Source organism: Marmota marmota, unplaced genomic scaffold (assembly GCF_001458135.2).
Source record: "Marmota marmota marmota unplaced genomic scaffold, marMar, whole genome shotgun sequence".
In the NCBI taxonomy this organism is placed as follows: Eukaryota; Metazoa; Chordata; class Mammalia; order Rodentia; family Sciuridae; genus Marmota; species Marmota marmota.
The window spans coordinates 8,775,128-8,792,500 of NW_025999925.1; the positions used below are offsets into that span (position 1 = coordinate 8,775,128).

At 38.3% G+C, this 17,373-nt stretch overlaps 1 protein-coding gene across 1 annotated transcript in view; it reads right to left on the minus strand.

The window, feature by feature from the left end:
• Acot12 (acyl-CoA thioesterase 12) overlaps positions 1-17,373 on the minus strand; it is a 47,895-nt gene that overhangs the window by 7,354 nt on the left and 23,168 nt on the right. Inside the window, exons 6-12 of the mRNA XM_048800112.1 lie at positions 13,448-13,660; positions 11,875-11,994; positions 10,945-11,095; positions 9,831-9,886; positions 9,346-9,409; positions 8,162-8,245; positions 1,873-2,006 (exon numbers count right to left, since the gene is read on the minus strand). Coding sequence (XP_048656069.1) covers positions 1,873-2,006; positions 8,162-8,245; positions 9,346-9,409; positions 9,831-9,886; positions 10,945-11,095; positions 11,875-11,994; positions 13,448-13,660 — 822 coding nt within the window. The remainder of the gene's footprint in view (positions 1-1,872; positions 2,007-8,161; positions 8,246-9,345; positions 9,410-9,830; positions 9,887-10,944; positions 11,096-11,874; positions 11,995-13,447; positions 13,661-17,373) is intronic.

Below are 17,373 nucleotides of genomic sequence, written 5' to 3' on the forward strand. Positions count from 1 at the left end.
CCGCCCCCAGAACCAGCATCATTGCTCAAAAGCTGCCTTTGGAATGAGCTGTTTGGTCAAAAGGAGCAATTCTGCATGTGATGGAAAGGGTGTTGGCCATTTGACTCCAACTTCACTGCCCTGGATACTTCAGAGGAAGGCATTAATCTGTTTTGCACAAAATTATTTTTCTCTAGGGTCAAGTAAAGTGAATTATACAAACAGCTTAAGAAGGACTATTAGGTAAAGAAATATGATATGTATGACATGTTGGAAAGAGCAGTAAGTTTCTTTGACTTTTGAGTCTCAGATTGCCATTTACTAGCCATGTGACATTAGGCAAGTCATTTTATTATTTATCTGTGAGGTGTAGATAATATCTATGGGATTATTGTGAGGATTAAATGAAAACAGAACCCAGTGGCTGAATCACAAGTACGTGTACAAGAGAAGTAAGTTGAATTAGAATTCATTCATTCATTCCTCCATTCATTCAAGTTCAATTTGAATGGGATGTCAAGTGACATAGAGAATTCTGGGAGAGATATTTTTAAAGAATTAATGCCAAACTTTAGACATTGTTCTCCCTAAGATCTTTGTGTTTGAGAGAATTTACAAATATTGATGCAAGAAAATTAAAAATGTTTCCTCTTCTCAGATCATTTTATTAGTATCTATTCAAATCTAACATTAAGACTCCAGAGATGTTTCACCTTAGTGGTATTAAATTGTCTGTTACATGTTATTAATCACAGTGAGTTTTAAAAATTTTAAAGATGTGCCTCTATACTGTCAACATTTGGCAATAAATAGTAACACTTAATATAAGAAGAGGCCCATGCGATCAGCCCTTGCTTTTCAGCAAGGCACCTGTGAAACACTGTAGCCGAGAGAGCTGGACTGAGTATAGGTGACAAGGTGCACAGCTCTGTACAGTTGTCTCTCTGTATCTGCAGGAGATTGGTACCAAGATCCCTGTGGATACCAAACAGTGTGGATGCTCCAGTCCTTCATATAAAATGGCATAGTATTTGCACATGACTCTTGCACACCCTCCTATATAGTTTAAATCATCCTTAGATTACTTATGCAATGAAAATGCTCCATATGGAGTTATCTTGTATTGTTTAGGGAATGAAGACAAGAAAAATGTCTGTATGTGTTCAGTATAGACACCATACTTTCCCTAATATTTTTAATCTATGGTTAGTTGAATACTCAGATGTGGAATCCACGAATATAAAGAGCTGACAATATTTCAGGAAAGGAGAGATCATGGAAGAGACTGAACTAGGAATTAGGAAGAGTAAGAGCAGTAGATTGGTGGCAGCAGGCACCCTGTGCATCATGGCATACATGGTGCATAGGGAGTGGGAAAGAATGCCTTTCCATCAGGACTCCCTGCTTGTTCTGACAGCTTCTTGCCAGAGAGTGTTGCTTCACAGATAAAGAAGAGACTTCCTGTTAAAAGTCAAGAGTGGGGAGGGCATTGGATAATCACTTTGTTAGGAGCAATGAGGTTGTCTGTTAAAGTAGAACACTGTGGACTTGGGAGCCTGGCAGAGCTGGATTCCAATTCAGGTCCTATCACTCTGCTGCCTGTGCAATCTCAATAGGTCTCAGAAACAGAAATAATATCAACCTTGATGCTACTGGGAGTACTACAGTAGATGTGGGTAAAGCATGTCAACTCAATGTAGACGACCAATAAGTGAGCATTCATTTTTGTTTTGCATCTTTCAATATCACCTGACGTAGTATTCTGTGCTGAACAAGATTTAATAATTATTCTTAATTAATAAAACATTAGGCCCTGGAGAGAACTACAATGTGGAGGGCATCTTTTACAGGATGTCAGGGGTGATTAAGAAAAATAATTAAATTTCTTCTTACATGTAATGGGGGTCCCACAGAGGTCGCTTTGTAAAGTCCGACAAGAGACAATAAGCCAAGTTTGCTGGGCTTTTCACATGTTTTTCAACCCAAACAGATAAAACATCTTGCTGTTCCAGAGTATATATTTTTATCTAAAAGATATAAGAAAAATTAAGTTACAAGAGAAAAATTAATGTTTTTGCTTTGAAAAATATATGATTTTTAATATATATGATTATATATATATATAAATATTATATATATATATATATAAATCATAGGTCAATTACATGAGCTAAAAGACACCTTGTCACCTGGATAAAAATGAAGCCTCAACATGACAATTTGACCATGAATACTTGGGAATCTAGAAATCTGACCAGGATGTTGATCCTATAAATTAAGGGTGAGTTTTTTACTATGCAATAATTTTTTTCTTTAAAAATAAAGAACATAAGTCTTTCTCTCTTGATCTCCTTGTGATGTTTCCCTGCCTCTACCGAGAGACAACAGAAAATATCACTAGACTGCTAGGCAGGCCAGTGCTTCAAGGCCCCCAGTGCTATGGCTTAGGACACTTTCCCAGAATATCAGCATATCTTCAAGTGGGCTAAGGGGACCCTGGATGCAAGCTAGCCACCACCAGAACCAACTCAGTCTCTCAATAGGGCCCCTAAAACACCCTATTTCCTCAGCACAAAGCATTCTTTTGATTTTTGTATCACCAGGACTCATCCTTCTGCAAGGCTAGTTCCTGTATTTCTAATGTATATTATTCCTTAGATAAGAGGAGGCCCATCATGGGGAGCCATTTGACATATACTTAAACATTAAAGCATCCCTTGTTATTCTGAGCTTTCCTTCTACTGTGCTTTTGACAATAATCAATATGTGTCTTCTGCTAAGAGCACATTTCTTTTCTGCTCATTTTCTCTATCTTTTTCAGGGTACTTTGAAGTTAGTGTTGAAATTTGCCATGTTATCATTCCCATGGCAACAAAGTGTGAGAAGACAAACAAATGTGAGGTTAGGACTTCACTGCAGGAATCAGGCAGATGGAAAAATCAGGCTATGAAGGAGAAAATTTTATTTAAATATATATATATATATATATATATATATATTTAAATAAATATGTATGTGTTTATTTATGTTTATATAAATAATTTATTTAAACATAAATAAACACACACATATACACACATATAATCAATAAGCAAATACAAAAAAATGAGAAATTAATTAAAAGCAGCATTAAGATACAAATAGTGATTACTTTTATTTCTGCAAAGTACCTCTCTTTGATGCCAAGTATGTCTTCATATCCAGTGTGCAAACACATATGTGGTCTAGGATGTGAGTAGGTCGCAAACACAAAGAAAAACATGGATGGAGCTCTAGCAGGTTGCTGAGAGCCACCCTTCTTAGCCCAAGAATGCCTACCTGTGCCCCCAGCACAAGGGGAGAAAAAGAAGATCATTTAAATCCAGGAGGAAGTTACTTTCTCAAAACATAGTGGCCAGGTGGCTCTAGGACAGACTGTTGGGACTCTGAAATTTCAGAAGAACTAAGGGTATGTGGCCTGGAGGAATTCTGGATTATTGTGGTCTCAGGGCAGGAAGATTCCTTGGTGAAGCCAGAGTGAAGTGGGATATAATATTGGGCTAAGCACTTATTAAGAGTAGAATTGTGTTCTCTCCTCCTCAAATTCATGTTGGAGTCCTAACCTCAGAATGAGACCTTACATGGAAATAGAATCATTACAGATATAATTAGTTAAGATGAGGTCACGTTACAGTAGGGTAGGCCCCTAATCTGACATCTTATAAAAAGGAGAAATTGGACATAAACTCACACACAAGGAGAACAACACCTGAGGATGAAGACAGATTCATCCAAGGATTCATCAAAGCCAAGGAACGCAAAGATTGGCACAGTGCCAGAAGCTAGGTGTGAGGCATGGTCCTGATTCTTTCTCTTTCCCTCAGAAGCAATCAACCTTGCCAACATGTTGCTCTCAGACTCGCAAGTTTCAGAACCGAGAGACACTGACCCAGTGTGTGGCATCCTGTGATGGCAGCCCTAGGAAGTTAATGCAGCATTTTTCCAGGGAGATGCTCCCCAGGCTACAGACACATTGCTGCTGCTTCTTATCATGAAGCCAAAGCCAACATCAAGCTCGGTAGATACCACTAAATTCTGCCTTTACAGAGCTCCCTTGGTGTATTGAATGCCAAATAAAACATGAGGTTTTATTTCCTCCACCAGAAGGTGAGGACCACACAGTCCTCGTTGTCCCACTGCCCAAATCATCGACCTGGCTGCAGAATGGACAAGAAGCATTGGCTGATTTTGGCTAAGAAAAGACAGCTTTTGTTCCATGAAAAAAAAAAAAAATTCTCCAAAGACAATTCTCCAAGAAAATAACTTCCCCTTTATACTCAGGAGACACAGAGGATAAATTCCATTTGTAACTCAATCGTTTTTTATCATCTGGTGGTTGGAGAACTGATTCTGTGAAATGAAGCTTAAAGTAAGTAGGCTCAAAATTTGCTGAAGTGAGCTTTGTTAAGATTTTATTAGTGGTGTTGTTTATTCATTCTAAGAAGATTCTGTTTGAATTTGGTTTGAATATCACACAAATAGTACAAGAAGAAATAACCAAACTTTTCAAATTTTTGTACTGTTTGTTGACAAATATGTTATTAAGGTTGCATTATGGGAAATAAGGCGAAATTGGTTTTTATAAAAGCTTATAGGGATTTCGGATTTTCCTTGGAGGTACTTTGGATAACCCCAGGGCTAAGGGGCTGGGGTGGACAGGTAGAGCTCAGGCCCCACCCTTAACTTCAATAAGGAGAACGCCCTTCTGGCCTATTTCCTCTTCTGGGTTTCTGTCCTGGGAAGAGGTTTTCAGGTGGTTCATACCCTTCTGACTTTCACTGTAATTTTCCCAGACATTCTCAGTCACTCCTTCATGAAAAGCTACTCTATCAGGCCAGTCTCCTTCTTGGGGTAATTCACGTCAGAAAGACTCCGCTCAAAAACATTCTGCCTAGAAAGCCCTCTCCACCCTCCAGTACTCTACTTCTGATACCATCTTCCAAGAGATAAAAAATTCACCCCTCTTGGCCTTTCATCCTAAGTAGGTCTTACTTTATTTTGAATTGCCTGGGAGTTAATCTTTTCAACTTAAACACTAAGGTCTTTCAACTGTTTACAAATTATTATTACAAATTATTATTAATTATTCTTCAGCAGATTTATGTACAGGTGTGGTGTTCCTAAAATAAATCTTTTGCTTCTTGTATTATTATAATAATTAATTTCATCACTGTACACAGAAAATGAAATATAAGTTAAATTTCATTTCAAACACCATACTTTTACTATCAAAATAAGCATCAGCTTAAAAATCTAAAATATGTATGATTTCTAACAGAGAACTGTAAGAATTATTCAACTAAATAAGGTTTTAAAAAAGAATTCTTCAACTGAAACGTGACAGATAAAAGAGAGATGTATTTTTTATAACTCTTTATTTTTTTTAATGTGATCCTGATAATTGAACCCAGAGCCTCACATGTGCTAGGCCAGTGCTCTACCACTGAGCCACAACATCAGCCTGAGGATTGTACTTTAAAATTTAAAAATACCAAAGTTGTAAACAGTGGGAGAAAAGAAGGGGATAACTCAGAGAGAAAAAAATTTACCAGATTTTTCAAATCAGATGTTTTTTATAAGTAAAATATTTAAAAGAAGAGATTCAAACTCAACTGGGATAACACAAGATTTCTCCTTTAACCATACAATATTTTCTGATTCCTATTTATATAAAAATTAAGATTTAATCCTCGATGGCACTCCTACAAACTCTAGCAAGTTATTAGTTGGGTTTGTTTCTGACCACAACTTCCAAAAACAGTGAGGTTTGAATACATGACAAAACTCACTAAATATGTTCTTTTGTTTCATTCCAGACATGAATTTGTGCTTTCCATTGCTGCTCATGAATGTTCAGGTGCTAGAACAGAGAATTAGAAGCTGCCTTTGTTAGAAGCGCTGACTCTTCATTTGGGCCTATAGATGCCCAATGGGTAACTAAAAGCAGGATCAAGCTTGGCATCCCTGCCTTCATTTCATATCCTTCTTCAGATTCCTGCTCAGCTCTGCAGAGAGGAATGTTCATCCTTTAAGAAGTGTTCATCTAAAAATCTGTGACATAAGGTTTGTTAGCCCTAAATTTATCTAATCTGCCTTGTCCTCCGTCAAGACTGAGGACACCAAGGTAAGAGTAACTAAGGTATTTTCAAAATCTTCAGGGACAATCAACTAACAGCTTTATAACATCCTGTTCCATAACCCTGGAGTGGTGTATAGAAGTCTCTAGATTTTGTTCAACACGTTCCAGGAATAGCAGCCCCTGATGAGACACCCCTGTCCCACTCCCCGAAAGCAGCAGCAATCATTTCAAGGAAACCAAGTTGCCCCTTTCAGGTTCATAGATGACTGTATGCACATCCTGAGCAGCAAATGAGACCACCCCCTCAAGGACTTCTCTAGAACCATCTCACAGAACCAGAACTAAGACAGTGATCAACCAGACCCAAGTTTTTCTTGCCCTAATTCTTCCTCTATTTAAACCTAAAGTTTATGTTGGTACCCTGAAGACAGGGCTGAGACACTTGATCTCATTTTGCCTTCCCAGTATGCTGTATTGATTAAAGTTCCTTTCCTGCTTTTCACCACTGCTTTTTCTATTTTGTTTTGGGGCAAGTGACCAGATTGACTATTTGGGACCCCCAGAGTCAGACCTCTGGCTTGGGACTCCTATTACAATGCCAGCAATTATGTAAGAAACAGATTTCATATCAGTAAAAGAAAATGAAATATTGAAGCATCTTTTATGAGAGATAAAAAGAAACAAATACTTTAGTTGTATTAACCTTGTGTTTCTGCATCCCTGAACAAAGCCAAAAAAATTGAAAACCTAACTGGATCCAAAGGGAGTAAGGAAGCCCCTGAAAAGATTCAGTAGAGAGGACAAAAATATAATAAAAGCAAACCACCAAAAATAAAACACACAGTGAAGGTCAGAGATGAAAAGAATCAACGAAGTAGACTTTGAATTTACTTAGATTTCAGGATGAAGTAATGACACAATCCATCATCCAAACCAGAACACTGAGGTGCTGTTATAATTATGATGGGACAACAGGTATCAACCAGAACCATCCCAGGAAACTCAGGACATCTGGTTGTTCCATTTCCTTGGTTTCCACTCCACTGATGATGAAGAATGTATATAGTTAGACATGAACACAGCCAGAGAACCCACATTACTGAGCATCTACTGGGTGCTGGGCCTTTATAAGGTCTGGGAATGTATTTGGGAGCAAAATGGTCCCTAGAGACCTTACAGTCTAGTTAGTATAAGCATCAGTTCCTAAGAGTCTCTTAACAGTCCTTGGAAAAAAGCTAAAATTAAAATCCAAGTGATATATGTTTATTAAATTTGGTGACATGAAAAGCACTATAGAAACTGCTAGGAGAGATACAAAGAAATAAAGACAAGTCTTCTTTCTTAAGAAATTTATAATCTAGTTAGGAATGATGTAAAAAGTTAAATTGCTATGTAAGGCTTAAATATCAATTCATGGTGACTACGGAATAAATGTCACAAGACAGTGCAGAATTAATTGACAAATTAACTTTAAATAAATCATGATAAAAGGAGCTGCCAGAGGGAAAGTTCATTAAGGATGGGAGTGACTTCACGGAGTAACACGGAGTCCTGGCTTCTGAAGATCAGGTTGGATTTGGGTAGAAGGAGATGTGGAGGAGAGAGGGAGAGGTAGGATGCAAGAATCTAAACTCAGCCAGGTGTGGTTGTGCACACCTCTAATCCCAGTGGCTCTGGAGGCTAAGGCAGGAGAATCACAAGTTCAAAGCCAGCTTCAACAACTTACCAAAACCCTATGCAACTTAACAAGACCCTGTCTCTAAAAATTAAGAAATAATTTGAAATAAAAGTGAAGAAGAAGAAGGAGGAAGAGGAGGAGGAGGAGGAGAAGAAAAAATAAAGGAGCTGGGGATGTGGCTCAGTGATAAATCGCCTCTGGGTTCATTTCAAGGACCAAATCAACCATCATGTAGAGACAGGACTGGAAAGATGTTTCCCTCTTAGAAACAGTTTCCCCAAAATATTTTTTACCTTCTTCAAAGCAACAAGAGGAGCAACAGACCCACCTCCATCATGCTAACTTTGTGATGGGAGTGGTGGTGTAGATGCCTATGTGTCTCCTACCTTTTTTGAAGAGCTGATAACCTCCCAGCCCCTTTTAGCCGCCAGCTTTCTGAATGCCTCCACATTGCCATTACTCAATGATGCCTAAAATACACATATTTTAAAATCAGTATGTTCAATGTATAGACATGAGAACAAATATTTTCTGGTTAGAAAATGGGCACTGTAGGATTATTCATAATTTTACTAGAAATTGCCACATTTTTTCCATGTGGGCCTAAACCATTTTATATGCACAGCAACAATATACGAGAAGGTCCTTCCAGAGTCACAAATAGCACCTTATCCAGCTGTTGAATTTTTTGCCAGACTAAAAGACCCTAGATATTTCAGGTTATTTTTATTTAGATTTCTCTTATAAAGTCGAATATCTCATGCATTTGAAATCCAATCACATACATTTTGTGAATTATCTATTCTTGTCCTTTGCCTATTTTTCTGTTGGATTTTATTATTCCTCATTTTTAGATAGATAAGGCCTAAGTTAAGATCTAAGATAGACAAGATCTATCTAAGATAGAGATAAGGTATTATATAACATAAGATTTTTTTCATATAAGTAGCAATATTTTCCCCCAATTTCTCACTTGCTTTTTGACTTTGCTTATGGTTATTTTTTGTCAAATAATGATAAATATGTTGTATAGTTGGAAAAATAAAGAAAAAAGGGGGTACTGTTAGAGAATGTGTGTGTTAAGCTGAAGTGATACTGCTGATAAATAAACTTGGGTTTACCTTTACATTTTATATTCAAACATTCAAATGATTACTACTTTGTTGTTTTATAAAATGCAAAACTGGGCCAGGGGTGTAGCTCGGTAGTAGAGAACTTGCCTACCATGTGTGAGGCACTGGTTTGATCCTTAGGCCACCAAAAAATCATATCTGTATGAATTTGTAAATGCAAGCTTGTGGGCATGTCATTCGGCACAATTATGGTAAGAAACCAGATCACAATATTAGGCATCCTGAGTTTGTAGTTTGGGAACTATACATAGAAGCCGAACCAAGACAGTGAACAAATGGGTATTAACAGTTACTAGTATCTTGGTTTTGCTTAATTTTGAAATGATGGGTTGTTATAATTCACCTTTTCATCTAACCTGTGTAGGTACAACCTGAATTAGTTAAACAAGAAGATTTCCTTTTTTATAATGTTGAGCTCCAAATCATAAAAATGTTACCTGCTTGCTTTCATCCCACTGTATGCAGAGTGGAACTTCTTCTTTGTGAGAAATAACGTATTTCCTGAAAAAAAATTAAAATGTTAAATAACAATTTTCTTCCCTGCATTTAACACACAATAGTAACCATGAGCAGCTGGGATTGTGGTTTAGCAGTAGAGTGTTCACACCTACCATGTGTAAGGCACAGTGTTTGATCCTCAGCACCACATAAAATAAATAAATAAAATAAAGGTATTGTGTCCATCTACAAATATATATATATATGTAACCATGATATTTTCTTGAACTAAACTTCCAGTTTAAAAAGCTGCTTTTACTGACCGAACCAAGAAGAGTCATTTCAACAAGTCTGTAGTCAGATTTTACAATCAGAAACATTAGTCCTTTTCTTTTTCTGTTATATGGGAAATATATATGACTTTGTAATGTAATTTGTCAGTAAGAGAAGATTCCATGGAACCCTCACACATCATGTCCCTTACCTGCCAAGGCGTATTCTCTTGCGTGCAATAGCTCCCCGATAGCGTCTAAAATCATCCTTTAATTAAAAAAAAAGACAGTAAAATCAATTTCTAATATTTTACTGCTACAATCTTCAAATATCTTTCTCCTAAGTCCATTGGAATGGAAAAGTAGGAGGCAGCGTCTCTGTGACCTACCCTCACAAAACCTAACGTCCGTGTTGAATCCACAGAGGGCAGTTGCACCCCTACAAGTTCAACTTCTACAGTTGTTTATATTCTTTTTTAAAAGTGGAGATTATTTTGATTTCTGTTACCAGAATTATACATAAATCTCACTATATGGTTTTTAGGAAAGGCAAGTGTTGGTAATAAGGCAGTTCCTGGGTGAGAACCAAACACACTTCCTACGGAGGTGACCCAGCCCTGAGGACTGGATTGTCGAAACACATGACTAAACCAGTCAGGGTCACTCCAGGTGAACTGGGCTGGCACGAAATAATCACACAAAGACAGAGAAATACCTTTTTGGAGGGGGGGTTCTGTGATGGCTTCTCTGACCCAGCTCCCACAAGGGGGGCAAGGTAGGCAAGAAAGACTGAGGAGCACTTGCTGAACTATTTTATTGGGGAGAAGCCATTCAAATAAGGCAAGGGGTAGGATTACAAAGGAACAAGTGAGTGTAACTCAACCCCCACAGGTGACACCTATACCTGGAGCTATACTTTGCTATCCGAGTAACACCCAAGTTACTTCGAGACCTGGCACTATGTGCCATTCAGAAGCAATAATTGGTCAGTGACCCTGGGCATCAGGACTTGAAGGTCTGCATCTAGGGAAGCTCCCAACACTGGATGGAAGAAGTAAGAGCAGATTCAGAAGAGGGAGGTGCAGAAGGTCACGTACTTCTCCAGCATGTACCTGAGTACAGGCTCTAGCACCTCCATCATTTCAACAAATCAGCAGTGATTTGGGGTGGGGACAAAAAAGCCCATTTTACTTTGTTAAGAATAGAAGAAGGAAAACCAAAGGGAAAAAATCCAAGCCATCAAGGTTGCTGCTGGTGGGAGGAAATTCTGAGTAGGACTCTGGACCCACAGTTCTGATTGTCAAAGCTCACGTGGTAATAACTGACCTTTGAAATGGGTTCAATTCTGGGGAAGATGATGAGTTCTTCCTTATCATCAACAGCATTATAAATGAGAAAAGCACTGTTGATGTGGCGGCCTCGGCCTTCGGACCATTCCTGACAGTTGAAGGCCTCCACGCGCACTCCAACCTCCACGCTGCAATGGCGAGGCAGGGGATGGGCAAGACAACCAGGGCTCAGCAGCCTTCCCTGCCCGCCACCACCTCCTCCTCCCAGCAATAGGAGACAAGGCCCTAGTTATGTTTGTTGTCAGCAAATCTGTACAACTATTAAAACCCATTTTTAGTTCATTGGGCTGGTTTGCAGAAGCTCCTGAGAGCATTACCACTTTCCCGCTTTCAAGAGGATAAAGGCCACTCTGTATTTACATGTAAATACACTTTATGAACACAGTTCATAATGGGGTGGGGGAGGTTAAAGCTATAAAGAATATTTAATGTCAGAAATGTTTAATTTCTGAAATATTCTCTTTTTTTACATTTAAAAAGTTAAAAATACTAAATAAAATGTTTGCATTATGTATCAAGAATAACAAAAATAACTGGGAAGTAGTTTGGATTCATGGTGGTAAATAGGTTCATTATGAGCTATCTGCCCATAAGGTTACTAAGGCACTTACACGGCTGAAAGGAAGAATTCATAATTTTACCAGGATAACTGGCACAAACCAGAGCCATCCTGGGCCATCTGCCACATGTGCCCACCCTTATGAGACAAAACACCCAATCCACCACAGTTTACTGTGTAAGGAGGTCCCAAGCAGAACACAGGCTAAAAATGTGCGTCCATGAATTTTGAAGATTGAAATTTTAAAAAATCAGAAGGAGCTTGGTTAAAGTAGTCCCTCCATTCACCTCCAGATTGAAATAGAAATAATTATATATGTGCAAATTTGAGCCTCAGAGCACTCTTTACCAGGTCTGAAATGTATTGTTGACAATGGAGTTGAAGACAAGACGGTCTCCGACTGTAGATGGTCCCCGGAACTTAAACATGTCCACAGACTTCAGAAAGGGATGCCCCTTACACAGGCGGCTGAGGAAACAAACGGAAGGAGAGAGAAGACAACAATTACTCTCCAAAATATTTTCGTGAACTGTTGATTCACTGAATGGATGCAATAGATAAGTACCCAGCCTGTTTTCTAAATAAAGAACTCTTAACTGGATGTGTGCATTGCAAGTGGTTTTGTAATGACTTACAAATATTCGGTAAACTCCAACTTGAACATGTCCCCAAGAGTGGGGGCTTTACCAAGATGTTGGTGATTTACTCCTATCTTGTTCTCTCTGGAAGTACCACTGAAAAGCAAACTGATGCCTTTTGTCCTAATTTGAGGGTTATATTCATCCTAACAGCAGTGACTACAGACCCAGGAAGGTGTGACTGTCAGGTTGGAGACAAGAGAAGACAGCTGCCTGCTAGTGCCATTCCTTAGCTTGGCATAACTGAAATTATCTACAGATCAAAAGGCAAATTTGTTTTCCTCAATTACCTGGATGGTTGCACAAAGCCTGAAAGGCTACAAGATACACATTTTACAATGTTTGTGTGCATGGAATTTGGAAATAGCTACAAAGTATTTAATTTCAGAAGTTACCTGAATAATTTTCTACATTTTCTATTCCTACTGTACTCATTCAGTTACTCCAAAGAATTATGCTAACACTAAGTGAACAGCTTCCGCCATTGTTAATTATATGTTAAGCTTTTACAGTAGAACATGTTCAAGTTCAAATCCTTTTTGTCTTTAAGAATGACAATCTCATTTAAAAAACAAGCTCTCTTATTTTGTGCATAATTTGTAGAAAGGATAACTATAGGCTTCTAATTTTAGTCATAACTATAGACAGGTTAATAATAAACTTCTTTTAATTTGGAGGAAATAAAACCTTAATTTTCAGTAATTACAAAAATTGTCAGAAGGGTAGATCCTGTTCATAGGCATTTCCAGAGTATAGAGTGTTCCTTAAACTGCTCAATAACCTACATGGTTCCAGTAAGAATAAAATAACCTTTTCAGAAATTGAGGAAAGTTTAATAGTATTCTTCCAAGGACTCCCCTCTTTCTCTTCTTATTCTTTCAGTTAATTCTTTGGCCATAATGATTTTAACCAGCACTTTTAAAGGTCAGACTTAATTGTAAATTGCCTTTAAATAGTTTGTTACTTGATTCATTTTAAACTTATCACAGTAAGTTGCATTGTCCCCTGATCAACATTTAAAATTCAGAATAAAGTATTCAAACTATGAATTCAGTTTTACATTTGAGCCAAGAACTTAAAAATATTCACATTCACATAAAAGGATGGATTCATCCTAAGGGAAGCTAGTAAGTGATGGATTATTTCCTCATTCTGATGAAAGGCAGCATTTTGCTCCATTCTCTCTCTGACTCCTTGACTACTCCAATAACTAGAGCTCAGATGCTTTCCAATCATCTCCCCACTGGTCCCCCAGTCACACACCAAATGTCAAAACCAAAAACCTTGCAGAAATAGTTGCCACTGTCTCCATCCAAGCCATAATCTGGCCACCAAATGTGTTCCCGTGATGGTTTGCGTGGGGTGGCAGCACAAGTTCAATGCTCTGAACAGCAGTGCCCCTGGTGGCCACGGTCCCTTCCTCTTCACCACAAGCAGGATCTGAAAGGGTTGAAACAGCAGCAATGGTGGAGTCAGCCAGGGGACCTGGGCTACGGCTTTACCTTCCCAGCAGCAAACTCAGCTCTAGGACTCTCAGAAAAATTAAATCGTTCTTAAAACCTTAAAACTGAAGAAGCAAGTGCATAGGGTTAGGATACCGGCTCAGAAAGGGCCTCTCCCAACCTATCTAACCAATCCACCTGCATCTTGATTAAAGGAATGCTTGATTAAATTTCATTTAATACTTTCATTTAAACCCCAGTTGTTTGGAGGTGGGAGAAAGGTGGGAACACTGGCATAAATTTTTGGGGTGATGGATATGTCATTATCTTGATTGTGGTGATAGATTTACAGGTGCACACTCATGTCAGAACTTCTCAAGTTACATGCTTTAAATAAGGGTCATTTAAGTTTGTCAATTATACCTCAATAAAGTCATTAAAAATAAAGGAATTTAAACTATGAAGGGCCACAGAATCTGGAGCATTGTAAACTTCAGAGTAGGGATGTGGCCTTCTGTTCAAACTGTCTTGTGATGAACGCGGTCACAGCAGAGAAGACACAATCTGCTGTACTTCTCCATGTCCGTCTGCTTCTTTTGAATCGTATCAGCTTCATTTACAGACAAATTGGTTTTTACTCTCAACAATGGAGAAATCATTTACTCCAGATGCAAAGCAGTAAAACGTATTCAAATGTGTTTCCTGCATCACCCAGTGAATCACCAGCTAGGCTGAAATCTCACGCACCATTATTAGGAAGGTGGAAGGGAGATTTACAAAACCCAGGGAACCACATTGGTTGGACTGTCAGAGCAAGCTGATCTGGCAGTGGGAGAGCATAGATGTAGCTGATGTTGGTAACAGGGAATGGGCTGCTCTTGGAGCAGTTCCTCCCAGGTGACCAAGAAGGGTGTACAGAGACCTTTAACTCCACTTCCTAATGGAATTTTTAGGTTTGTAATTGATGGTCTTTTACTTTTATTTTCCCCCTTTTGTTTAATTGATCATTTCAGTTTCCTGCTTAAAACTTGTTAGTGGCTACTATTGTTCTAGCATGAAGTGCCAAATCCTTCCCATAGCCTCCAAGCCCTTTACTCTGCTCCAGCCATGCCTCTGTCTCCAGCCACAGCTGGTATGATGACCACCAACTGTCACCATCATGTTCTCCCTTGATTGCTCCCTCCCACTGTTCCAACCCTTCAACTACATTGACCTTTTTTTCAGTTGCCCCCCCAAAAACAAAATAAACAAACAACAACAAAAACAACAACAAATCAGAGCATTTGTATTAGTCTACTCTGAAACAGTTTCCCTGGTCACCACCACCACCCACCACCACTTCACTCCTATTTTGTCTTGGCTCATCTCAGTGCTCACTTCTCAGTAAAGCCTTCTCTGATCGCCACAGCTAAGTTCTGCCATTAAGAACCCTCTGTACAATTAGAAAAATGAGAAATTATACCCCAATGATTCAAATGTATGAATTGCCAAGTCATTGTAATATCATGAATAGCTAATTAAAAAATTAAAAAAGAACGCTCTCTCCCTCCCTCCCTCCCTCCCTCTCTCTCTCTCTCCCCTATAGCTTTATGTTCATTTATGCAATCTTCTGCTATCTGACCCACTAAACCCTAAGCTCCTGGGGGGCAGGGACTATGAATTTTTTATTCTCATATAATTCTCGAACACGAGTACTCGATATTTATTAAATGAATGAATGAATGAACTTTACTTTGTTGATTCACTTTACATTCATGATACTTACTCTCGACATAACATTTTTAGGACATGCAATAGTTGTACTGCATCACACTTCTGATTGCTACTTATGAGAATTTCCTTTGCTTCCCATTTTGCTTAAACAGTTTATCAGACACCCATTCTCCCCAATTTAGTGGCTATGAAATGTTGGCTACAGTTTGCATTTCTCTGATTCCTTGTGAGGTCTAATGTCCTTTCTTATTAAACCTTCTTAGTATGTCTATAGGCTTCAAGTGGTTAAGTTTAATACTCACACTTTGAGTGTTTTCATAGCAGTGTGTCATAATTCATGGATAATTTTACATTCACTTCACATTTTTAGGTCAGAACTGTGACCTGAACTGAGGTCATTCTAGCTCTTGTTTTCATTCTGCATATCCAGAAAGGCTCAACCCCAGAGTAATGCTCTTAAAGTCTGATTCCTTACTGAAAATGTGTAATTAAAATGCTTCAAATATTGTTTCCCCCCAGAATGCCATCCCTCTAAGCAATGACCCAGTGGTACAAAAGCTTTTCCCCCCAAAGTCCTCCTTTTACAAAACCTAATATTACACATCTTTACCTTCTTCCTTATGAAATCACAGGATGTGGATTCAACTTTCTTGCTGTTAGAACAGGATGCATTTCCATTATACAACACCTTGAAATCCACACTGTTATATCTGATTGTATAACTAGTATAGAACCCTAGTTTTCTAAAAATATAGTTCAATTACAAGATGATCTGGCTACCTTATTTTAGAATATATTGTTTAATCCAAAACAGCCATCAGATCCAAGGGGCAGCAAGTGGACAGGTCGCTCTCTACTGCATTTTTAAGTGTCAGGGCCCAGTGCTTACATTCTTCTGGAGAAACTGCCATTAAGTTCCACGTCACAGGTGGTATAGAAGTTAGTAAAATTTCCAAAAAGAGCAAATCAATAGAGTTATGTTAACAGTTGTTTTGTCCAAAAAAAATGTGATCTATTTTAGGCTAGATTAAGTGAAACCAATGATAAAAGCAGCATTTTAAAAAAATCTATAATTCTAAATTAAACCAGACATATAGATCTTTTGCAACCAACCTCCTAACAAACTGAAACCAAAGTCAATTTCAATCATTTTATCCCTACATTGAATGCCTATAGCATATTCCTGTTACAAATTAATTTAGAATGTCTCCAGTGCTTAAAGTAGTGTTGACAAATTGCTGCAATTTTGTTTATTGGTATAACTTGTGTAATGACAGAAGGAGCCAACTCAGTCACCTGAGTTCACCTGGTAAGTGGGCTGAAGTCACTAGACCTGGCAACCCTTCCTAATAGACTAACCCTTACAGAGAGGTCAGAGCCTCACAGAGTACCATAAATTCCTCCCAAATAATTTTCAGATGTTTGAAATACAAGAGAATCACCTTTCTCTTGTAACCAAACTCTCTCTCAATAATCATTTTTATCATCATCTTGATCAACATGGAACCATGACCAAGTTTTTCTCTTCTGAAAAACAATTCCCTTTGAACTTGAGAGTCCCCTCTAGCTCCAAGCTGTTTCTTTCATCCTTCTCAGCCAAGTTCCTCAAAGTATAGTCTTTAACTGTCCTCCTTAGTTATTCCTATGAATGGAAACCTCTCGAATAACAATATTAATAGCAATATTAATATTAAGCCCTTTCTGCATATTCTGCGTTGTTTGGAGCAATCTATCTATATTATTTCATCTTGACACAAATCTATCACATACGTATGTTTATTATTTCCATTTTACAATTTTTATTTGTTTACTTTTTACTTCACCCTAGTGAGCTAAGAAGAACAAAGTGAGAGGTCCTGATGGTAGACAGCAAGTACTGGGATAAGAAAAGAAAAAGAGCAACTACGTGCTAGCCAGTAACTAGCACTGACTGCCAGAGGAAGTAGATGAGGCTCTGAGTACCCAACTTCTAGCTATTTTGCCTTAGGATTGGCTGAGCCAATGGAAGCCACTGTCTCTGTTGTGGATAGCTTAGGGGCGTGCAGCGGGGGGGG